The sequence below is a fragment of the Pogona vitticeps genome, chromosome 2 (assembly GCF_051106095.1).
Source record: "Pogona vitticeps strain Pit_001003342236 chromosome 2, PviZW2.1, whole genome shotgun sequence".
NCBI lineage: Eukaryota > Metazoa > Chordata > Lepidosauria > Squamata > Agamidae > Pogona > Pogona vitticeps.
Window position 1 is genome coordinate 62,708,854 of NC_135784.1, and position 24,592 is coordinate 62,733,445.

The 24,592-nt window shown below is 42.3% G+C and overlaps 2 protein-coding genes across 9 annotated transcripts in view; both read right to left on the reverse strand.

Moving 5' to 3' along the window:
- Nucleotides 1–24,592, reverse strand: part of MGLL (monoglyceride lipase) — a 282,792-nt gene that overhangs the window by 76,602 nt on the left and 181,598 nt on the right. For all 8 annotated transcript variants that reach the window (XM_072989545.2, XM_078385255.1, XM_072989547.2 and 5 more), the window contains one exon: nucleotides 20,911–21,017. In XM_072989545.2, the coding sequence (XP_072845646.2) occupies nucleotides 20,911–21,017 (107 nt within the window). The remainder of the gene's footprint in view (nucleotides 1–20,910; nucleotides 21,018–24,592) is intronic.
- Nucleotides 8,067–24,592, reverse strand: part of LOC144586942 (uncharacterized) — a 269,494-nt gene continuing 252,968 nt past the window's right edge. Inside the window, exons 2-3 of the mRNA XM_078386116.1 lie at nucleotides 15,003–16,163; nucleotides 8,067–8,083 (exon numbers count right to left, since the gene is read on the reverse strand). Coding sequence (XP_078242242.1) covers nucleotides 8,067–8,083; nucleotides 15,003–16,104 — 1,119 coding nt within the window. The 5' untranslated portion in view covers nucleotides 16,105–16,163. The remainder of the gene's footprint in view (nucleotides 8,084–15,002; nucleotides 16,164–24,592) is intronic.

Below are 24,592 nucleotides of genomic sequence, written 5' to 3' on the forward strand. Positions count from 1 at the left end.
TGGCCGCCAGGGAACATATCAAGCCGATTCTGTACAAGTTACATTGGCTACCAGTTGCTGCCCGGGCCCAATTCAAAGTGCTTGTTTTGACATATAAAGCCCTAAACGGCTTGGGCCCTGGATACCTGAAGGACCGCCTCCTTCCATATGAGCCTACCCGGCAGTTAAGATCTAGCCAGGGGGCCCTTTTGAAAGAGCCGTCCCTCAAGGAGGTAAGAGGGACGGCTTGTAGACAAAGGGCCTTTTCGGCAGCTGCCCCCAGACTATGGAATGCCCTCCCGACTGAGATTCGTCTGGCGCCGACACTGATGACATTTCGGCGCCAGGTCAAAACCTTCCTGTTCCAGAAGGCTTTTAACTGAAATAATATTAGCTGTGGGTCCGATGGCAATTTTATATATATTTTAATTGTATTTTAATTGCTACATAACTTTATTGTATTTTAAATGCTGTAAGCCGCCCAGAGACCTTTGGGTAGTGTGGGCGGCATATAAATTAAATAAATAAATAAATAAATAAATCTGAAACTGGAACCAAATGGGCATCAACACTGGTTATGAATGCGCAGCCCTGATGGAGCTCTGCACACACATGTGCATGCAGCTTAGAGGAAATGTTGATAAGGGGTCTTTATTGTTATGCACCATCAAGTCACTCCCCACTCATGGCAACGATAATCAGGTTTTTAAGGTATGGGATATGCTCAAGGAATGTTTTGACACTACTGCCCCCAAGTGAATGTCCCTGGCTGAGTAGGAATTTGAACTCAAGTCTTCCAAATCCTAGTCTGAGACTCTAAATAGTAAGCCATAGTGGCTCTCACAAAAGATAATTAAGCACCTTTAAAAGAATAAAGTGTGTTTCAAAAGATAGAACAGAGGTAGAAAAAGTAGAGAAAGGGGCATCTAAAATTCCCAGGGTGCATCGACAGCTCTAGAGGCAAGGTTGCAACATTTTGGTCTGTTCAACTTAGAGGAAAGGTGAGCAATAAAGGGACATATTTGAGGCAGATGTGCGTGGAATGAAGAGGGTGCATACTATGGAACCTATAACTGTGCAATGACGCTAATGCTGGTGAGATCTCTTCCATCCTGATGTGCAAATAGCTAACAAATTGGAGTCAAATCAGATAACCCAGTTACTACAATATTTGAACCATTATAACTTAAATGGTGAAAGATGTCTGATTGTCAAAGCGCAGCATTTCCACCCAATGCCCTCTTTGGCATCCCAACAAATACTTTCCTGAAACAGATCACTAGAAGGTAACAGAAATGGCTTTATTTGCAAGCTGGAGTGCCCAGACATTTTTAACTGAGTTGTCGGGCAGGATACACAGAATCCTGTTGCTTAACACTGGAAATCATACTAGAGTAGACCCGTTGAATCTGCAAGGATTTGGTAAGTCAACTTCTCCACAAGTTCCATCAATTCAAAGGACAATTATAATTGGGACTTAGTATGCTAAAGTAAGTTACAAATACAGTAGGTCTATTTGTATCTATGGACCTTAGAGAGGACTTGATTTACCAAATCCCCATTGATTCATGGGTCTACTTTTGTGTAACTTATTATGCTAAGCAATAGGATTTCATCCAATGTGTTACATGCAGGGAATTCACATTTCTATTTTAATCCTTAGGTGAATTTAAAATGGGGTTAGACAAATTAATGGGGGATAAAATTCTAAAATTCATGATGACAATATATTATCTCAAGAACGGGAGACAATGTATCTCTGAATGTATCAATCACTGGGGAACAACAAGAAGAAAGGACTATGCCCTCTTGTTCTCCATGTGCATTTCCCCATGCCATCTGGCTGGGCACTTTGGGAAATAGGAAGCTGGAATAAACAGTCCCCTGATTAGATCCAGCATGCTTTTATTAGGTTCTTATGAGCTCTAGTGCAGCCATTCTCAACCTTTTTGTTTGGCCCTTTTAGGAGCTCTTTTCTGGTTCCAGGCCCACGTCAAACAAGGATACAACACAAATAGATATCTTTCAGAAGCTTCTCACATTTTTCATTCTGCGTCCCCCTACAAATATGCCCCAGGTAGTCATATGCCCCAATGAGAACGGCTGCTCTAGTGTATATATATTTTGATAAATGAAGTTCCTTCTCTAGAAAACAGGGAATCAACCAACCAATCAATCACATTTTGGAATTCACTTGAAAAAAAAATCGCTAGCATTTAAGGAGCTATGCTATTTTACTTATTTATTGAACAGGTTTATGAATGACACATTTTGCCTCATTTGCCAATCTCGTGGGTGGGGGAGAGTTCATAAAACCTCAGCTGGCCATCCTGCTCTGCCTCCTGCAACCTCAACAAATGCATTGCTTTTGACTGTATTGTAAATTAGCCCTTTAAATACTGCTTTTGCACACCATTAAAAGGCTTCTCTGTTTTCTGCAACAAAAGGCCCTAAAAAGGGTTTCAAGGTCAAAATTCTTTCTTTACTGAAAAAATTCAGAGGTACAATCCCTACTGTTTTCTACTATGAAAACCAAAGTTAAGTGAAGGGAAAAAACCTAAGAAGGTTATGATGGCAAGGCGTTCTTTCGTCAGGAACGCAAAATGCCCATGTTAGAATTGCATGTCTTTGGAGGAAAAGAAATACTGCACTTTAGCTGCAGACATCTTAAGAATTCTTAGTAACAGGAAAGAATCCACCTTTCCTTTCCCTCTCAGACTGACCTCACTGTTAATGGAAAACAACATTTATCTGATGAGCCTTAAGGTTGTTTAAAAAAAATACAGTGCAGGAAAGTGCTACATATATAATCTGTCCCTCCCCTCAAAATGTGGCTCTGAATTCATGTTGCAGAAGAACTACAATCCCAGTTTCTAGAGAAAGATGCTAGAGAAGGATGACGATGATGTTCCGTCAAGTCAATTCTGACTTACGGCAACGCTTTTCAGGGTTTTTTCTAGTTAGAGAATACTTAGAAGGGGTTTCGCATTCCTTTCTTCCAGGGGCTTCCTGGAACTGTCTAGCTCACTAGACATGGAGGCATGTCACTTTTGGCATCATTCCATAGCTATGTTCACATCAAACATCATTAAGAGAAGAAACCGATACCCCATTTCAACTCTAACACACACGCACACACACCGAAGTTATGTTGTGAGCCCTGACTGCACCATACAGAACGAAGTTTAATCGGTGACATTTACATGTACAAACATAAAGAATTGTCTATGTCCTTAAAATATCCCCTAGGTAGTCTAATTGTTTGTTTTTCTCTCACCTTCCTTAATTTACAAAAATATTTTAAAACCACAATTTAAAACATACTAATTAGATTTTTAAAAAAAAATATAATATACACATATTTTATAATGTTGTTGAAAAACTTCTATGTGAGTGGCCACCATGCCCCCTTCTATGGCAATACTGAGAGCACTTGCAGAAAAGGCTCCTGTATTGAGCAACAGGACTTTTAAAGGGTCAATAGGGCTATTAATGTAAAACCAATAGCACACTGAGCCAGAGAGTTGGTTTCCCTCCTTCAGTCTTTGGGACAGTGCCCTGGATAGTAACTCACAGAGAGGAGCTCTGCCTCCTCTACCAGGTCAAGGACCCCCCCCCCCTCAGGTGGGGCACGCATGGGGTTCTGCAGTAAGGGTGTTGTATACACACTGTCTACTGTCCGTGGAGGTGGGTGGAAAAGGCTCCCTCCCCAGCCACTCCTCCATAGTACCCCCACCGGCAGCTGCCAACCTGTCTGTAGGTATGGTCATCTTCCTATGTGGCTCAGACAAATTCCACACGGACCTGGCTGCCATCTCCCATGTAGCAGGGTGGAGAGTGGAGAAGAGCAGGAGGCTAACCTTCTCAGGACCAGGAAGGAAGCTTTCTGAGGGACTTCTCCAGTGAGACCGCTTCCCCTAAATGCTGCTTCTGCCAGTGGAGAGCCCACTGCTGGTTCTCAAGCCTCCTAGCCTCTCCCAAGGGATCCAGGCGGCTTCATCCAGTGGCATGAGCGGCTCAAGCCATCTTGGGAATGGACCAAGAAGCAATCCTTAAGCTGTCAGGGCTCCTCTCACTATCAATAGGTGCAAAGCTAGAGACCCCGGCACTTGACATGCTACAACTGCTGACAGCTATACCTTTATAGATTAGAGAATTAATCCCTTCTCCTTAAGGTATAACAAGAAACGGGGAACAGTGTGGCGTTTAGGTGGAAAGTAGAATTGCTGCATAGATTTGCAAAGTCTGTGTATTTTCTCCACTTGTATTTGTAATTACACCTCATGGTTGGTTTCATTGCTTGGAGCAGAATTCTATTTAACTGTAGTGAATTTTCCACACTGTTAGTTTCAGATGGGCTGTTTGGATGACAAATTGTGCTGTTGTCCTGTATGATCAGGCCTGGGATCAGTGGTAGGGGATACATGTCCACTGTCATTTGTCTGAGAGTCAAAAACCAAAGCTGCTGCTGCTGCTATTATGAGAGCTACTGCCCTTGTCTTGATACAACTTTACTAGAGGTATGGGAAGGAAGAAGTAAGAGGTCTTCCATATTCAGCAGTCTGTAAAAGTATCCCCCAGTGAGTTATTTCTGCAATCTGTCCATGAAAAGCACTTTGTGCATTTTCTGTTGAGTCAGGATGCAAACAGGTCCAGCTCTGGACAACCCCAGCAAAGGCAAATGGTGCCAAGCACATTAGGAGATAATGCCCATTCATGAATCAGGGTTTTCTGTCTGCTAAGAAGATCGGCCTCATGGTTTTCTTTCCCCATGATGTGAATAGCAGAATGAGTAGATGTGTCTCTGTAGACACCATTCCCACAACTGAACCACTAAGTACAAAAGGGGGCGTCAAATGTGTTCCTCTCTGCTTGTTTATAGAATACATATTGGCCACCTGTACTGCATTGCCCCTGATTAATTTTTCAAATGTCAGGGAAGCTTTTATCAACATTACCATCTCCAGCTTGTTTATCTGCAACTGTCTTTCGCTCTCAAACTAATGTGCATAGATTTGTCAACCTGAGTGATGCACTACCCAGCCTGTCAAACCAGCATCTGTTGTACAGTAATCTGGATGTGACAACTTTCAGAGTTGTCTGAAAGTCTTCCAATAGATAGATTGGAAAGGTTTGTCCACCACAAGAGCTGTTCTGCCATTTCCTCAATGACAACTAGTGTCTTTTTGCTGCTTTCTTTCATGATCTCAGTGGAATCCAGATACCCAGCTTGGAGAGACTGCATTTCCAAGCAGGCATGCGAAACCACAGATATCATCAATGCCATGAGACTGAGAAGTTTTTTAGTCATATGTGTTACAACTGATGGATTCAGTCTGAATTTGCTTGTCAGCTCTAGCATCTTGTTTATCCTGTCTGAAGGTGGTGGGTAAACTCTTGCTTTTGTGTAATTTAGTACAGCTCCTATATATTGTACATCCTTATCTGGTGTCAAATGTGACTTTTTAAAAATGACACAGAGAGTGAGATCTGACAAGAGGCATAGGGGAAAGGCTACACCTTTTTCCACCTGGCTCTTCAAATTTACAATTAACCAGTCACCTATCTATGGAAATGCGGTTATGCCCCAAACTCTGAGGTATACAGTGACTGCTGCCGTACAGTTTGTAAAGACTTTGGGTCCTGTTGATAGTCCAAAGAGGAATACAGTACTGTGAATTCATAGAAAATGTTGTCCATGGCAAAATGCAGGAAATGCTGATGGTAATATAGAAATGTGTCCTTTCCTATCACAGCACACCAGTCTACTTTTTTGAGAAGTGACAAGATTGCCTCTAATGTCACCAACCTAAACTTCTTGGTGTTTATGTATGAGTTCACATTCCTCAAGTATAAGATTAGTCATATGCCCCTGTTCATTTTGGGGACAATAAAGTAACAGGAGTAGTAGCTATTATCCTGGGACTTAAGAGGGACCCTATGTACGGCATCTTTCTGGAGAAGCATGTTCAACTATGTTCAAGACCCTCTTGTCATTCGTGATGGTGGACCAGGTGTTGAAGTATAGTACAAATAAAGTGACACTGTGATGACAGAAGATTGAAGAGTTGCGGATCTTGGCATGTGGGAAGTCAAAGCTGTTGTTTGTATTCATTATCAGGATGTTTTGTAAGATTGGTGGACCTGTACAGTATTTGGATTTCTGAGCAGATTACCTGAAGTAAGGGAAAGAGGTTGCAGATGGAGACTTCTGTCTATTCTGTCTGGAACAAAGACAAAAGAAAACCTGGTGGATGACAGGTAAGGGCATCTCTAGTAGGGCTAGTTAAGATCTTTGATGAGATTGTGAAGAAAAGCCCCTGTGCTTAGCCATATTTCTTTTCTTGTACAGACTGTCCATTATGTCATCAGTCTTATGCTTAAAGAGGCCCTCAGTGTCAAACAGTAAGTCCTTAATGTGTGATCTTGAGCCATCGGAAATACCCACTGACCTCAGACAAGCAGAATGCCTATGTGCTATTGCTGCAGCCATGTTTCTGTGGCACAATTGGTAGCATGGCGGGTGGCATGCATTTCTTATGTTGGCAAGGCCATGGCCTCTTTTGCGAAAGTTAAGGCCAGTACTTTCTTATCCTCTGGCAGGCTGTTGAGGGGAGTTTGGATTTTACCCCATATAAATCATTTGATAATTTGCAACTCTGATTCCCTGGGCAGCAATAAATGTTTCTCCATATTTTATCCATTTTCTCTCCCTTCCTGTTATTTGGAGCTGTATTGTGGTGGCCTTTGGAGCTGATCTAGGACACCTCAACAATAATAGAATTGAGCTGAGTAAGTTTAATGAGAAATGTGGCTTCCTTATAAATCTTACAAAGATTCTGTACTCACTTTGCCCAATAAAGCAAAGAGGTACAACTATGGTGGCATCATAGAGACACATGCAAGTTTCACACACACACCCCAACATCCTGGCTATCAATTACACATTCTACATAGAACTCCAAAGAGAAGTTTCTAAGCATATTCACTGCTTTGGCTGAACGAATTTACAAGTGTTTCTTCACTTGTCTAGGCTGAATGCAAAGATCTGATTGACATCCAGGAACCTGCCAGGAATGGGACTTATGTAGGATTCAATGTCCCTACCATAGTTACTCCCCTCTCCTGTTTCAGGCTCTGACAGGGCTGCTTTTGAGGGAGTTAATAGTGATTGGGTGGAATGCATCATTCCTCCTGGCGCTTCTCATGATAAGTTGCTTTACTTCACTGAAAACTGTTGTTTGCGGATGCAGCCGAATATTTTGCTGCTTGAGGCAAAAGACAAGATGGTTCCTCACCCCAGTTCACGTACTATACAAAAGTGAACTGGACAAGTGGTTAAACCTTTTTTTCGGCATCGCAGATAGGACAGTACCACCCCTCACATCTTGAAGCAGCAGGCCGGATTCATGGCATAAAGAATCTTGTGTGGCATAAACAACTGTTATTTCCGTTAGGCAGGAAAATCCAAGACATTCAGAAGCAAGAGCATATGTTGCCTGAGGCAATCATTTTACTCTGCAGGGTTTGGCATCCAGGTGGTAAATTACATGTAATCAGGGCCTCAGTGATAAAACTTCACAGGTGGACCTGAGTAAGCTGAAATCTCTCAGCCTAGCTATGAAGATTTAAGCAAAAATGTCACAAGCACTGCCCTGGTCCTATTATACAGTTTCTATGCACATAGCATCAGGTTCACATAAGGGAGTCTGTCACCATTATTTCTATTTAATAATAATAATAAAATCTTAGAACTGCAGAGCTGGAAGGGATCCTGTGGATCATCCAGTCCAGCCCCTGTTAGGGAGGCACAGAGAGGAATCGAACTCCCAACCTCTGGCTCCACAGCCAGAGACCTAAATCACTGAGCTTATACAGCAGTTCAGTGCCCCATTCTAACTCGGACATCCATATGGAAATGGCATGTCCTGAGAAGAGCTGCAGTCCCTCCACTACCTAGTTGTTATTATTGCTATTAGGAGGTGGACAGGCACACAAGATGATTGCTTTGATGCAGGGAACAGTGCACCACAGAACCAGCCTCAATCTGTGGAAGATGCTAAGGGAATAGATGAATGATATACAGTCTACAAGAATGTTATAGCTGTAAAAGAGAAACAATCACAATGTAAAGACATTCTTCATGCTTAAGGTTCAACTTCAAATAAAGCCAAATATTTGGACATATGGAGGACAGGAACAAAACTGTCCAAGCAACATTAACCTTGCCAACTGCAGTGAATCTGAGAGGAAATTTGGAAATCAAATTGCTTATAAGAAAAAAATCTTCACTGCATAAATGTGAAAAACTACAGAAAGTTAAACAGAACTTTCCTTCTATTTGTTTTTTTTTTTTCACATCACAGTGCCCTGACCTATGAACAATTGACTTATGAACAGCTCCGGCCGCAAAATTTTGCTTTGATTTGCGGCTGGAGCTTTGACTTAAGAACAAAAAAGGCAGGGGGAAAAGGCAGGAAATTCAAACCGTTGGTGGAAAAGCGGCTGCTTCTTTGTAGCTCTTTCGCCCCAATGGCTAGAGCAGGGGGTCAGGGAACTTTTTTACTTCTGCCGAGCAGGAGGAGGAAGGAGAGGCGTGGGTCTACTCATGAGTAAGCGCCACAGACATGCCGTGGAGGCCAACTCATGAGTAAGTGCCGTGGAAGGCGCGGGGCTACTCGTGAGTAGGCAATGCAGAAAGCGCGGTCTACTTGTGAGTAAGGGCCACCGAAGGAGGGTCTTCGGAGGGTAGGTTTGGGCTGGGGGGGTTATATTTCTGTGTTGTTTTGTTTTTTGGTGGGTTTATTTTTCCAGTCCCAGCGTGGGACTTGCTCCAATGTTTATTTCTGGATTTGTTTGTTTTTTGTTTTGCAGTACCAGTGTGGGACTTGCTCTGTTTATTTTCTTTCTCTTCTTTTGGTATTTTTTTCTTCAGCCGGAATGGATTAATCGGTTTTCAATGCATTCTTATGGGAAATGGTGCTTTGACTTACGAACATTTTGACTCACGGCCACCGTTCCAATACGGATTAAGTTTGTAAGTCAAGGCACCACTGTATTGTAATTGTAAAACACATATAATGCAAGATTGATCCATTTTGTTTTGTATTGCTTTACAGTTGGGAAAATCTTTTCACTACATAGTAAAATTTGATGATGCATCAAAACAAACAAACAAACAAAAAACTTACAAGAGCATAATGCCTTGATAATATAGCCTGACTCATAGAAACCACTGAATGGAATAGCTTTACCAGGTGCAAATGTTTAACAGACTATTTTGGAAACTGTTAATTCAACAGTTTCTTTTTAGCAATCATTCTCAGCTAAAAGACTATCTATTACTCCCTAGCATAAAAATATTCAAGAGATATAAGGCAGGACACTTTTCATCAGGCAGCACAATACAAGAATCTTTCCTTATAATTCTTCAGTTTCCAGATGTGCCATTTTCTCTAAAATAAGTATTCCCTCTGAAGCACTTGCCTATTCTCCTTTAATATACTGTATACATTCTGAGAATGCATGAATCCATATATAGAGAGAGTTGAAAGGATAAATTTAGAAGTTATACGAGTAATGCGCTGGCTCAGTGAGTTAGGCTGAGACTGGGAGCTTGATTCCCCACTGTGCCTTTCAGGATAAGAACCAGCCTGTGTGGTCCTGGGCAAACTCCACAGCCCCAGGATATCATTAGAAGAAGGGAACAGTAAACCATGTCCGAATACAGTACTCTACATCTAGAAAATCGGGAAAGGGTAAGTCACAACTGACCTGACAGCATATAATTATTATTACAAATAACAGCAATATCCTGAAACCAAATATAACTGCAATGGCCTAGGTGACCCTTTAATGACTTGGCATCCATACCAATGGCTAAGTGGAACAAATATGTCCAATACTCCTTTATGGCAAGTGTGGGCAGTTTCCAGAGGTGCAGAGACCACACCTACCATGGACTATGGAGTAGGGAGCTGTACACACTTCCACCACTCTGACCTCACGTTTTTAAATTACCAAATATGGGTAGGATTTTGCTTTTACTGTCAAAGGCTCCCCTCCACCACTCAGAACACTTGAGTTTTGCAGTGTTTAAAATGTTGGTGTGGGAGGAGGCACTAAGGATACATGGGTCCTTAAATATATGACAAAGCTGCCCCATGCCCCCAGAGGACACAAAGGGACTTTCTGAGCTACATTTTTTAAATATTGTGTGTGTGTGTACACACACACACACACACACACACACACACACACACACACACACACACATTTCAACTTTTTGTGGGGCAGTGGGGAGGACTAAGGGGCTGTATTCGGAGCCCTTGGGAGCCTTGTAGAGGCCACAGAATGCATGTTGCCTATTCCTGCTTTGTGGCCTAATTTAAAAGCTCTGTTTCCTGTGCATCAAAACAGTTCCTCACAGTAGACTCCACAGATGCCAAAATACAGGGAAAGGCCAATCACCTGGCAATAATTTATTCACTCTTTTGGAAACTGCTGCTGTTTGACACTGTTAATACAAGCAAGCCAGTCAACATGGTAAGAAACTTAGATACAACCTGCATATGGCATTTGCCTTACTCTTTTCTTCCTCTGTTTACATTCCCACCAGGAGATCTGGGAGGAAGAGCTCCATGGCTTCATAGCCTTCCTCTCTAAGCCTATGAATAATAGTAATAATAATAATAATGAGAACTGCAGAGCTGGAAGGGATCCTATGGAACAACAAATCCAGTCCTTGTCAAGGAGGGACAATGGGGAATTGAACTACCAACCTCTGGTTCTGCAATCCAGATGATTAAACCACTGAACTAAAACATCATTGTGAGACTGGTAAGTTACCATCTTCCCTTTCCAGCTGTATTATTAGTAGTGCAGAAGGAAAAACATGACACTGTTTACACATATCCTTTTATTTATCCTCACTAAAGACCTACTAAATAGTTGTTGTGGGTTTTTCGGGCTCTTTGGCTGTGTTCTGAAGGTTGTTCTTCCTAATGTTTTGCCAGTCTCTGTGGCCGGCATCTTCAGAGGACAGCACTCTGTGCTCTGGTGTAGTTGGCTTGGGAGTGGAGTATTTATGGCTGTGAGATGGGCTTTTGTCTTTTTCTGTAGATGGGTGATTAGTGTGTCTTGTTGTGGGTGTATTGTTGTGATAAGAAGGAGAGATTATCTGTCACTGTGGTTGATAGGTGTCATTAGCTGGTCTTTTGTGTGTAGTTATCCCTGGTCCTTGTGGCTGGGTAGAGCTCATTGACCTTTTGCACAATGTATTTTTCAGAGCTGAGAGCCAAGTTTTGTTGTGTTTCAAACTTTCCTCTTTTTTGTTGAAGGTCTGCTAAAAGAACCAGAAAAATCTGCAGTAGCTGAAAATGCCCTAAAACAAATTGGACATGAAATTCTATTTCAAAATACCTAAATACTGGACAATACCAGCAATCATTACGTCAAACTGCACAGGGAAGCCATTGAAATCCACAAGCACCACCAGAACTTCAACAAAAAAGAGGAAAGTTTGAAACTCAACAAAACTTGGCTCCCAACTCTGAAAAATACAGCGTGCAAAAGGTCAATGAACTCTACCCAGCCACAAGGACCAGGGATCACTGCACACAAAAGACCAGCTAATGACACCCATCAGTCACAGTGACAGATAATCTCTCCTCCTCATCACAACAATACACCCACAACAAGACACACTAATCACCCATCTACAGAAAAAGACAAAAGCCCATCTCACAGCCATAAATACTCCACTCCCAAGCCAACTACACCAGAGCACAAAGTGCTGTCCTCTGAAGATGCCGGCCACAGAGACTGGCAAAACGTTAGTGTGACAAACCCAGACCTACCGGGATATGCCACAGTTTCACTAAGCTGCCACCAACCATTCCCTGTAAGGAGTCACACAGACCAGGAATGGATTTTTAACAAATAAAGGAATAAGGTTTATTTAAATGACACACAGGGAAAATAAAATGATCAAGTGAATAAGATACAGTAACGTGGCTTAGTCTCAATCATACATACACCAGTTTGGTTCACACAGAACACTTTTAACTTGAAGCACAGACCCTGAACCTATCAGTTCTGGCTACCCATTCAGACACCTGAACCTATCAGGTAGGTACTGACTGACACACAGTAGTACCCTGTCTGACACACAGACTCCCACTCAAGCTTCTTCTCTCAGCTCTTCTCCAGCTTCTTCTCACAGGCTTCACATATATATACAGTACAGCCCCTCCTCCTGATGTCCCGCCTTCCACTCCCCATAGGATGGAACTTTCCCTCCAAACCCATGACAGACAGGTAACATCAGTGCTGTATGTAACACCTCCCCTCTTTATAAGTTGTTTTGTAGGGGGAAAGCTAAGGTGCTTTTCACCAAAAAACAACCTGGTTAAAACACACAAAAACAGTTATACAATAACATACAATACCATACTTACACTCTAGGTTAAACATATCAATTAGGCATTTAAACATTTACCATTTACAATACATTAAGTCACCTTTATTGATACAAACCAAGCATGTTTAATAAACAAGTACATTTAACCTTTGGTCACCAACATATATACATAGTCCATGTTTCTTTCGCCGTCTTCATTCTTCGGGTCTTCTTGACAAGGCGTCAGCAACACAGTTCACTGACCCTCTGACCACCTTCACTTCAAAGTCATAGTCCTGCAGGTTTAAAGCCCACCTCATAAGTTTACTATTGTGGGTTTTCATTGTCTTTAACCATTGCAGTGGTGAATGGTCAGTGCACAGAACAAAATGTCTTCCCCAGATGTAAGGCTTGGCCTTCTGGATCGCGTAGACTACGGCCAGGCACTCCTTCTCCACGGTTGCCAAATGTCTCTCACCTTTCTGGAGTTTCCTACTCAGGTAGGACACTGGATGCTGGTCACCATTTTCATCCTCCTGGCAAAGAACTGCTCCTACCCCGCTGTTAGACGCATCGGTGTAGATGATGAACTCCCGGTCGAAGTCTGGAGCATGCAGCACTGGATAGTTGATGAGGGCCTCCTTCAACCTCTGGAACACCTCCTCACAGTCGCTGGTCCACGGGATGCGGTCATCAGTCTTCTTCCGCGTCAGATCGGTCAGCGGAGCCGCTATCTCGCTAAACCTCGGGATGAACTTTCTGTAGTAGCCCACCAACCCAAGAAATGATTTGACTTTTTTCTTGGTGTTGGGTCTGGGCCAATCACGAACGGCTTCTATCTTGGCCTCTAGGGGTTTGATCACTCCTCCCCCTACTATGTGACCCAAGTATTTTATTTCTGGGCTACCCAGCTGCAGTTTGTTCTCTCTGCAGGGCCTAAGCCAAAGCACTTCCTCCCCTGGGTCAAAGTGCCTCTCTCTAGCTTTGTGGTCATACCATGTTTTCTGTCTGACCTTCTGAGCTTGCAGGTTTTCTGCTGCTAGCTCTAGGTTTCTCTTTAGGTCATTCATCAAGGTGTCTATGTATGTCACAACGTCTTGTGGGTCATCCTGGGTGATCTGCTCCCAATTTTGTTTGATCAAATCAAGGGGCCCTTTCACCCTTCTCCCAAATAAAAGTTCAAACGGACTGAACCCGGTACTGGCTTGTGGCACTGATCGATAAGCAAACAAAAGGGATTGCAGCTTCTGGTCCCAATTGTTTGGATTCTCTGCCAAGTAAGCCCTAATCATGCGCATTAGAGTCCCATTGAACTTCTCAGTTAACCCATTACTTTCAGGGTGATAGGCAGTGGTTTCCTTGTGCTTAATTCCACAGATTTGCCATAAGCGTTTCATGAGCTTCGATGTGAACGATGTGCCCAAATCTGTGATTATTTCTGAGGCAAATCCCATCCTGGACATATACCCCACCAAGGCATCTGCCACTGTGTTAGTTTCAATGTTAGTCAAGGGTATGGCTTCAGGGTACCTCGTGGCATGGTCCACAATGGTGAGAATGAACCTGTTCCCCCTCTTTGTGGCCTTGGGCAAAGGTCCCACAATATCCACCCCTATGCATTTGAACGGAGTGTCAATCACAGGCAAAGGGCACAACTTTGCTTTGGTCCTGTCGCGGCTATTCCCCTGCCTTTGACACACATCACATCGTTTACAGAACTCTTTGATCTGCTTCCCTATTTCAGGCCAGTAAAAATTCTGTGTGATTCTCTGCTGTGTTTTGTTCACCCCTAAGTGCGCAGCAAACATGTCAGAGTGCCCCCTTTGTAAGATCATGGGGCGATACTTTTCAGGTACCACTAGCTGACTTCTGATCCCATCTCCCCCTTTTGAGATATTCCTCAGGGTCTCCCTATATAAAATTCCCTTTTTCTCTCGAAATCTCACTGGGGTCTCAGGTGTTAGCTGGGCGTCTGTCACCTGTTCAAAACACTTTTGGAGAGTGGCGTCTGCCTTTTGCTCTTGGCCAAATCGGCTGTCTGTGGTTAAGGTTTCCACCACAGCTTCAGAACTCCCTTCACCTGCTTCCGTCTCGGGCTCATCATTACCCCCCGGAACTGTCCCCGTGGTGGCTTGTGAACGTGTAATCACTAGCACCCGTTTCACATGTTCAGCCAGGTCATTTCCCACGAGCACGGCTGCTGGCAGAGTCGATGAAATCGCTAGCCGCCAAACTCCCCTCCAGCCTTGAAAGTTCATAGGTACCTCAGCTACTGGCAGCGAGATCACCTGTCCCTCAATCCCTGCCACCTTTATGCTCTCATTCGGGATTATATACTCCCTAGGAATAATATCTGGATGGCACAGGGTCACCTGGGAACAAGTATCCCTTAACCCCCGATACCTATGGTCAAGTATTCCTACGTCCACCCCTGCTGTTTCAAACAACTGAGAATCTGTTCTCACAAGCAAGCAGCGCTTGACCTCCACAAGAGGACCATTTTCCTCAGCCTGATCAGCAGATGTCACTGTTCCAGCTTGAGTAGCCATGGCAACAGGCTCCCTTTGTGGCAAGGAGCTTTGCTCTTTCTGGACACAGAACACAGCTTTTGGCTTGGTTCCACTCGAATCATGAGGCACATTTCCTTTTAGCTGCTTTAATTTCTCACACTCTGAGATTAGATGGCCCTTTCCCTGACAGAAATAACATTTTCTGCTATATTTTGAGTCTTTCTCATCTTGTTTTGGTTTTCCCTCCAAAATCTGAGGTCTTGGTTTCATGTCTGAGGGCTTCCCTTCACCATGGGTCCCTCCCCCTTGCTGGTTTCTTCCTGGTCCCTGAGAGTACTTGCTGTAGGTTTCTTTCGGTTTACCTATCGATTTCCCCTCACCTAAGGGCTTCCTTATTTGGGAAATAAAATCTGCGATCTCCGCTGCTTCTGCCACAGATTTCGGTTTCCTTTCCCTCACCTGGAACTTCAGTTCCCCATGCAGGACTGAATAGAACTGTTCCAGCGCTATCAAGTCTTTGAGCTGCTGAAAGGTCTCTGTCCCCTCCTGAGATAGCCATTTCTCTAGCAGCCTCACCAATTGGGCCCCCACTTGGGTAAAAGTCTGCTCTGGTTTCTTGGTGAGTGACCTGAATCTTTGCCTCAGCTGTTCCGCATTTATCCCATGTCTGGCAAACACCAGTTTTTTAAACTCTGCGAAATCTTTTAGCAGTTCCTCTGGCATCTCTGCATAGACTTCTGCCAGGCTGCCACTGATTAAAGATCGCATAATGGTCATCTTCTCAGTTTCCCTTACTGAGAAGTCCACAAACGCTCTTTCCACTAGGGAAAAGAACACCTCAGGGCAATCTCCCTTGTGGTATACAGGGAATTTCTTCAGGTCAGTCTTAGACAATTGGCCCCCCTCAGAATCTCTATTGTTATTATTGTTCTGATTCATCAGTTCCAATTTTCGTAACTCAAATGCCATCCTTTCTTTTTCCAGAGCAATTTTCTCTCTCTCCCATTCAAATTGTCGTTGTTTCTCCCTTTCCCTTTGCTCCATCTCCCTCACCCTCAGTTCATGCTGTTGGGCTATGAGCATTTTCCTGAGTTCTGGGTTCTGCTCTCCCGTGCTGTCACCCTGCACTGAGCCAAATTCATCCTCAGAACCTTGGTCTACCTGGGGGTCTTTCACTTCACCCATTTCTGCCATTTGGCTTCGAGTCAAGGGCATAATCCCCCCCAGAACAGGCTGCTTTCAAAAGTCAAGCCTCAAAATAAAGCGACCACTTTCTCTCTCTCTCTCTCTCTCTCTTTTGCCTCAGAACCAGCCTTCTATAGATTGCTGCTGTTCTTCAGCACTAACTTGCAACTGTTGCCAGCCGGAGTCCAACCCCCCCTGCTAGGCCTCTCAGCAGACAAGCTAGATCACTGCTATTTCACTCAGCTTTGCCTCAGCTTTTTTCCCCGCCAAAACAGGTTGCCTCAGAGCTCCCTAATCTAGTCCCCAGTTGGCACGTTCTTCCACTAGCGCACCTCCCCGTGAGGTACGCCTAGAAGATTACCTACGTGCCCTCAGATTGTCCCTGACTAGACCCCCCTTGCTCTGGGCACACTTGCCAAGGCTTTGCTGGACCACTGGACAACTGGACCAGTCGTATCCCACACGCTGGACACCAATCAATGTGACAAACCCAGACCTACCGGGATATGCCACAGTTTCACTAAGCTGCCACCAACCATTCCCTGTAAGGAGTCACACAGACCAGGAATGGATTTTTAACAAATAAAGGAATAAGGTTTATTTAAATGACACACAGGGAAAATAAAATGATCAAGTGAATAAGATACAGTAACGTGGCTTAGTCTCAATCATACATACACCAGTTTGGTTCACACAGAACACTTTTAACTTGAAGCACAGACCCTGAACCTATCAGTTCTGGCTACCCATTCAGACACCTGAACCTATCAGGTAGGTACTGACTGACACACAGTAGTACCCTGTCTGACACACAGACTCCCACTCAAGCTTCTTCTCTCAGCTCTTCTCCAGCTTCTTCTCACAGGCTTCACATATATATACAGTACAGCCCCTCCTCCTGATGTCCCGCCTTCCACTCCCCATAGGATGGAACTTTCCCTCCAAACCCATGACAGACAGGTAACATCAGTGCTGTATGTAACAGTTAGGAAGAACAACCTTCAGAACACGGCCAAGGAGCCCGAAAAACCCACAACAACCATTAGATCCCGGCCGTGAAAGCCTTCGCGAATACACCTACTAAATACTTTGAGCTGGGAAGAGATATTTCATATTTCCTCAACATGTGAAACAGTTCAATATTATGGTGTCAGTGTGGACATACAATGAGCTAGCCTCAGAAAAATGAGGACAGTAGCTGACAGGTGGTTATTTTCAGCTCTTGGCATATTAGGCCAGATATCTTTGCATTCATTAAATCGAGATTCCTCGTGGCGCAGTGGTTAAAACGCTGTACTGCAGCTAAAACTGTGCTCACGACCTGGGGTTCAAATCCCAGGTAGCCGGCTCAAGGTTGACTCAGCCTTCCATCCTTCCGAGGTCGGTAAAATGAGTACCCAGCTTGCTGGGGGGGCAATGTGTAGCCTTTATAATTAAAATTGTAAACCGCCCGGAGAGTGCTTGTAGCGCTAGGGGGCGGTATATAAGTCCAATAAATAAATAAATAAATAAATATATTGGAGGAATCTCCTTTCATGAACTGAAGATAGTGAGCAGTGCAGTGTCAAAGTACAGGTTACAGTAATATGAATTTTTAATGGCATTTTATTTTGGAAATAAAACTGTAAAATACAACCAACAAGGAAGAACAAACAATACAAAAATCATTAATCAGCAGGGAAAAAATCACTCATAGTCATAATATTTAGGTATATAACAGAATTCTCATGTGGATTCATGTATAAAAGAGTCCTAGTCAGGGTCCCGATACACAATGGAATCAGAACATGGCAGAAAGGATATTTAGTTCTTCTGCTTTGTTGTTGTCCCTTTGAAAAGCACACCTCAAGATGTCTACTTGCAGGAAAACAGTGGCAGCAAGGGTTAATCCCTCTGCCACCCACACTGTAATCTCAATCCAGATTAGCATCCCCTTAGATGTTCTTTTTCTAAAGAGAAAAACTAACCTTATAAATTAAAGAGACTTTCAAGATGATCAGATAGCCTGGATGAACATAACTCAGCTTAACTAACCAAGATATGAACAAACGTTTTGCCTATATATGAACCCTCTTAGCATGAGCCAAGCAAACAAACCAGGAAACCTACTAATTTCCTATTTTGTTCCAACCAGTTTTGTTACGAAACTATTCTTATTGGCTTTAAAACAAACCAGGATACTCATCCATCTTCAAATCATTGTTCAATATCATGGTTTGTTTTCAAGAAGAAAACCATAACTTCCTGGGTTTGAATGAAACAGTAAAATATAATTAACAGAAGACTTCTTTATTTACAATATATATCAAGAATGAAATGACAAGGCTAAGACTGCAAGCAAAATATTCACTTATTTATTTTCTTAAGTTAAAATAAGAGTATCTGGAGTATCGGAAGACACTGAATGTGTAGTCTGGTCCACTGTCACTGACCGTAGATTTTTTTTTCCTGATCCTCCTGGGCTTGATAAGTTCTTGGATTGATTGATCAATCATTTTGTATAATTCATTAAATATTTTTAATGACAGCTTAAAAATTCTTTCAATGAACACCAATGCCCGTCTGCCAAAACCCAATCAAATTTCTGGCCATTAGTTGAGCTAAATTTGAACCTGCAGTTTCAGACTTCTACAATGTAATTTTCCTGACTAGCAGTTTGCTCTAATGAGACTCAAAGGAGAGACACACAGTAAGAAAGCCTTCAGAAGACATTTATGCCTGTACATTTCTGACAGTTCAGGAAACAGAACATGTATACCATCTGAAGCATAATAGCAGTGATTAAGTGCCATTAACAATAGAGGAGGGGGTTGGAAAGATACAGCCTGGATATAGCTCAAGTGTACACTCCCAGATGGTCATTAAAGGGAATTATGAATTTAATTGCTCAAACTGCAAGTCTCCTGCCTAAGACAGTCTAATGAAATAATTGGGGTTTCCTGGAAAGATGGGATTTTGGAGTGCAGTAATCCATGTGTCTTTCTTAAACTTCATGGAACAGCTGAGAGTTTTCCCAGATCAATGATTTGCTTTTTGCTGGCAGAGCTGGAGGGCGAAACAATTTATGTACAAGCGAGAAAGTGTAGATACAGGAGAGGAAGAACGTGCTTATGGGTATTGTCTCTAATTTGCTTTCAGTTGCTTTTTAAAATAAAGTCAAATAGAAGAATTCTGTTCTGTCTTTGGAAAGAATTAAGCATCAGTGTATGGAAGAAAAATCCATTAAACTCCTGCTAACTGGGAGGGAAAAAAGGAAACAGCTAAAAGTGGTGATGCAGTTTTTTATTTTTTCTCAGACAAAATCCCTTTAAATACAGGGGGAAATCCCTTTAAATTTTCAATGTTATTATTGCTGCTGTTCTTCTCAGAAAGACTTGAAGGCAACTGGCAGCTACAATGTCTTCCCATGGCAAGGGCAGGTCTGTTTCATGGAGAATATGTTGGTCAGTGATGGCTTTACAGACAGTCTCAGTTCATGGTGAGTATGCTTCTTAATGTCAGCTGACAAGATGCCACAGTTCATTTGCCTGACAACTTGTGTGAAACAAGTTGTGGGGCTTGATGGACCTGGGGCCTTGATCTGACAGAATTCTCCATATGTCACTGTGCAAACCATTTCCCTATCAAAGGTTACCAGCAATCCCCAAACATCTAGATCGATGATGCAGCAATCACGAACTAATGAAGGTCAAAATTCATATGTAAATGAAGCACACACTTGACATCTAAGCTTGAAGAACCACATTTCTCACCATCTAAAATTTCTTTCTCAAGCAAGGTACAGTGGTGCCTCAACTTACGACCATCCCGACTTACAATCATTTCGAGTTACGACCAGCTCCAGCCACAAAATTTTGCTTTGACTTGCAGCCAGAGCTTCCAGTTACAACAGGAAAAAAGGTGGGGTATTCAAATCTACTAATCGTTGGTCGGCGAAGAGGCTGTTTCTTTGTAGCTCTTTCACCCCAACGGTAGAGTGAGTGGACAGAGGAGGCTTTGGACTGTCTGGTGCTGCTTTCTGCTTCTGAGTAAGTACATTTACAGGGTTTTGCAGGGTGGGCTCGGGCTCAGGGGGTTATGTTTCTGTGCTGTGATATTTTGGTGTGTTTGTGTGTGTGTGTGTGTTTGTTTTTCCCCAGTGCCTTCCGATGGGGCTTGCTATGTTATTTTTTGTGATTTTTTTCCAGCCCCAGCGCATTCCAATAGGGCTTGCATGTGTGTTTGTGCGTGTGTGCACGCGTTTTCGGCCTCAGTGCGTTCTGATGGGGCTTGCATCTTTTTTTTGTTTTTTGGTGTGTTTGTTTTTCAGCCCTGATGCATTCAAGGGCTTGCATTGTTTTTTTGGTTTTTGGTTATTTTTTTCTATTTTTTTTTCTGTCCCCAATGCGTTCTGATGGGGCTTACAGTGTTTTTTGGGGGTTTTTTGTAATTTTTTTCCAGCCAGAACAGATTAATCACGTTCCAATGCATTCCCATAGGAAATGGTGCTTCGACTTATGACCATTTCGAGTTACGACCATCATTCTGGAACGGATTAAGGTCATAAGTCAAGGCGCCACTGTACTGCTACTCTACCACCAACATGATTAATATCAAGCTTACACCTTATAAACAATATTCCAATAAATTCTTGTTATTTTTAATCTCAGGATTCTGAATAGAAGCAAGTCTTTAACACACACTCACTAGGCATATAATAGTTCATCCAGATAAAACAGATGGGCAGAAATACTGTACGCCAGTTGTTCTGCCATATCCCAGAATGAAATTTTCTCTCCTCATTTCTAAGCACTTAAGAACCTTCAACTCCACGTTGTTCTTTTAAATGGCACTCACCGTGGTCATGAGCAAACACAAAAAAGTTGATTCCTGTCAACATCTGGGCCAGTTCATCATAGCGACAGCAGTGTTCTCCAGCACCGTGAGCAACGAACACCAGGCCCCTAAAATGGAGCATCAAGATAGAAAGCATTACATTAGAAACCAGGAAATATACTGTATAGGCAAACAAACTGTGGGTGAAAATATAAGCCTTTAAGCATCGGTAAAGTTATTTAAAATGCTATCTCAACATTTTAAAGCCCTACACATTTTGGGATCCATACAGGAGTTACTTTAGCTTTTCGATGTCAATTACTGTACAAACCTGTTTGTCAAAGGACAGTTTTACTATATTTTATTTACTCTTGCCAATGGAAAACCTGTAAGCTATTGCTGAGAGATTGCCAGTGCAGCCACAAAATCAATTGTTCTGCTGTTAGTATGGAAAATGTAATAACATCCACAAAAAACATGCTCTGCAATATGACGTCCAGACGTTTACTGGGCCACCTTCTCCTAGACTGATCCACATACTCACCGAGATCATCATCTGCAGATCTCCTCTGCCCCCACCTTCTGTGTTGGAACAATGGTAAGCACAGAAAAAAGTCTTTTTATGGCAGTCCCTCTGCAAAATCTTAACTGATGACATGTGTCCCATAACATTTTTATTCTTCCAGTCATAAAGAACCTTTAGAAATTCTAATTTTTCTTTTTATTGGTATGCAAGGTAACAAATGGGGCACCACAAGGCTCAGTTCTGAGCCCAATGATCTTCAACATTTTTATTAATGACCTGGACAATAAGATGCTTATCAAATTTGTGGATGATTTGTGGTGGAATAGCCAATATCCTGGAAGATAGAAACAAAATTCAAAAATATCTTTATAGGCTTGAACATTGGACTAAAAACAACCAAATGACACTTAACAGGGATAAATACAAAAGTCTACGCATGGGAAAAAGAAACCAAAGGCAAAGTTACAAGATGGGGGACACTTGGCAAAGCAATACTATATGTAAGAAGGATTTTGGAATATATGGCCTTCATAGGCCCCTTCCAACTCCCTTATTCTATGATTCTATGACTCTGTGGTTTCATGCTACAGTAGGGACAAGAATGTCCCAAGTTCTAACTCAACTATCTAACCACTACAAAACAGTGCCATATTACGTTGCACTATATGCAACAACTGTTTGTTCTCAAACCCACAATATAATTTGTGAAGGAAAGGGTCATCTTGCAATAAATCTTAAGGTTAGTAAATGACTTGGTGGTGGTGGTAGGAATGGTCCAGCCTTTTTCATTTCTCTCACAGCAGTTTGCTCTGCAGAAAGGAACAGGTGAAGCTTGCCCACAGGGACTAAGACAAAAGCTGACAACCATGGGCACTTATCCACTGCCCTTAGGCAGGCTTATAATTAAGCCATTTTCCTGTTTAGTTATGATCATTAAGGAATTTGCTCAAGGAGCGGAGCAAAGAAATAAACCTGAACACATAAGAGAGCAGATTCGTTTATTCTATCAGGTGCCAAGATTGCTAATATGGTTACAAAGAAATTAATTTTAATCCTTTTTAAAGAACTGTAGGCTGATCATTTCTTGCTATGTGCACTTCCAAACCTGCCATATATGGGGAATGTAGATCCCCCCTTTCTCACTCTGGTGCAGAACAACTTTACCCATAATAAGCATTAACACACAAGGTCATCAGAAAACCTTAAACACACTGGCAGATGCAATCAGCAGCAGGAATCAAAGAGAACAGCAAAATTAGATACTGAAAGCAACAACAAAGATCAACATTTTAAGATTTTATTTTTAAAAAAGTCTTCAGGGAGGGATCCCAGCAAAGAGACAGAGGCAAAGTCACGCCAGAACAAGTGGAAATGTTTTTGAATTTGGCCATTCTCACTAGACAACATATGACTGCCTGATCTTTTACATATATTTATTTATTAGTATTTTCATGACCTTATTTCTATGAATCTGGATTTTTAATGTGCGTTTTTATTGAAACCTATATTGGTCTGTTGACAGAGAGTTGAGGCATCACCACTAAGAAGACCCTGTTTCTTGATGTCACATAAGTGACATCAGCAGCCAGAGGCAAATGGAGCAGGGCCACTGAAGATTTTAATGCAGCTGTACCACAGACTGATATAATAGGATGGGCTATAAATGTTTAAATAAATAAACAAAGAAAAGCACTGGCTGAAATCCTGTTGCTCAGCATAAGCCAAACAGTAACTTTCAGTCAATTTCCCCCCAATAAACAGACCATCTTTGCCATGATTCTCAAAGGGACATGGACACACTGGGTAGTGTGCATATGTGCATGCCCAGAGTATCACAACAGGGACATTTTGTTGCCCAGGGAGGAACAGACAAAAAGTTACAATTCAGATTACGCTAAAGCAACAGGATTTTGGCCATTATGAGATTGGCATCTATGGGTCTTTCTCTCCTCCTCCTCTTCCTAGTAATTTCAAATGTGCTTGAACAATTTATCTCCAGAACAGTGATCTTAGCGAGCTAGTCTGCATTTTTCTAGGTTATTCGAGCTTATTAATATGCTAGAATGTGAATGTGTGAGGCATACATCAGTAACACTTTTATTTGAAAGATTTTATGAACAACTCTAAAACATCACTGCTGACACATGCAGTTTGAACACTTGAAAGTTAAATCCTTCCAGAAATATGGGGGTGGAGGAATCAATTAACAGAAACAGGAAAATGATTCAAAGCAAATCCACAGTTAAGCCATTCATCTATGGTTTCACTGCAACAGTCGATCACAACTTAATCCACACATTTACCTTTGCGCTACAACTGGCAGAATGAATGATGTTTAGATTTAATTGGCTCCCAAACCCTATTCATACAGAATTAATGTTCTGATCACCTCACTGTCCTATATCATGTAAGCTATGTCCCCATCATAGGGGACTAACATCAAGGAAAGAAAGAAGAAAATATGACATTGGTGGGGAAAATATATACATTAACTGGGTTATTACTTTTGCCAGGGAAAGTTTTGCAGTAGTAACCAGACTGCAATATCAATATCTGAAGAGGAATTCAGGATTAAACTACAGCCTTATTTGTGTGTTACTCATGTGTAAGCAGAATCCATGCTTTAATCATATTAGCCTCTAACAATCATTCCAGAATATCGTTGTTTACAAAAGCATCTTAAGCCAGTGGCAGGCCTATAGCCAATGCTTCACCATGTAAGATTCCACATGTAGGTACCACCTGAACTGGGCCTACATTTAATCCACATCTCTCAATAACATATTTTTCTATGTATAAGATGCCCCCATGTATAAGACCCTCCCTAATTCTCCAACCCAAAATTCAGAAATCAATATTTTAAACATTAGAAAGGAACACATTTTTAGTAATTAGGCAACATTTACATACCATTACTATATTATGCATCACACTTAGCTGAGCAAATCACTTCATTCAGCCTTGTTTGCATAACTGATTACATTCAGTCTGACTTTTGCAGAGTAAGACATTTACATTTTCTGACATCTCAGTGATCTTTGCCTTTCACTGCCTACACCCGTGATGTCAAACCTTTTTGAGCCCGAGTGCCCAAATGAGCAGACACCCTCCAGGCCGGCGCATCCTCCGGAGGACGGCCAGGGGCCACTTTTTCTCCTCTCTCCCCAAAATAAGCAG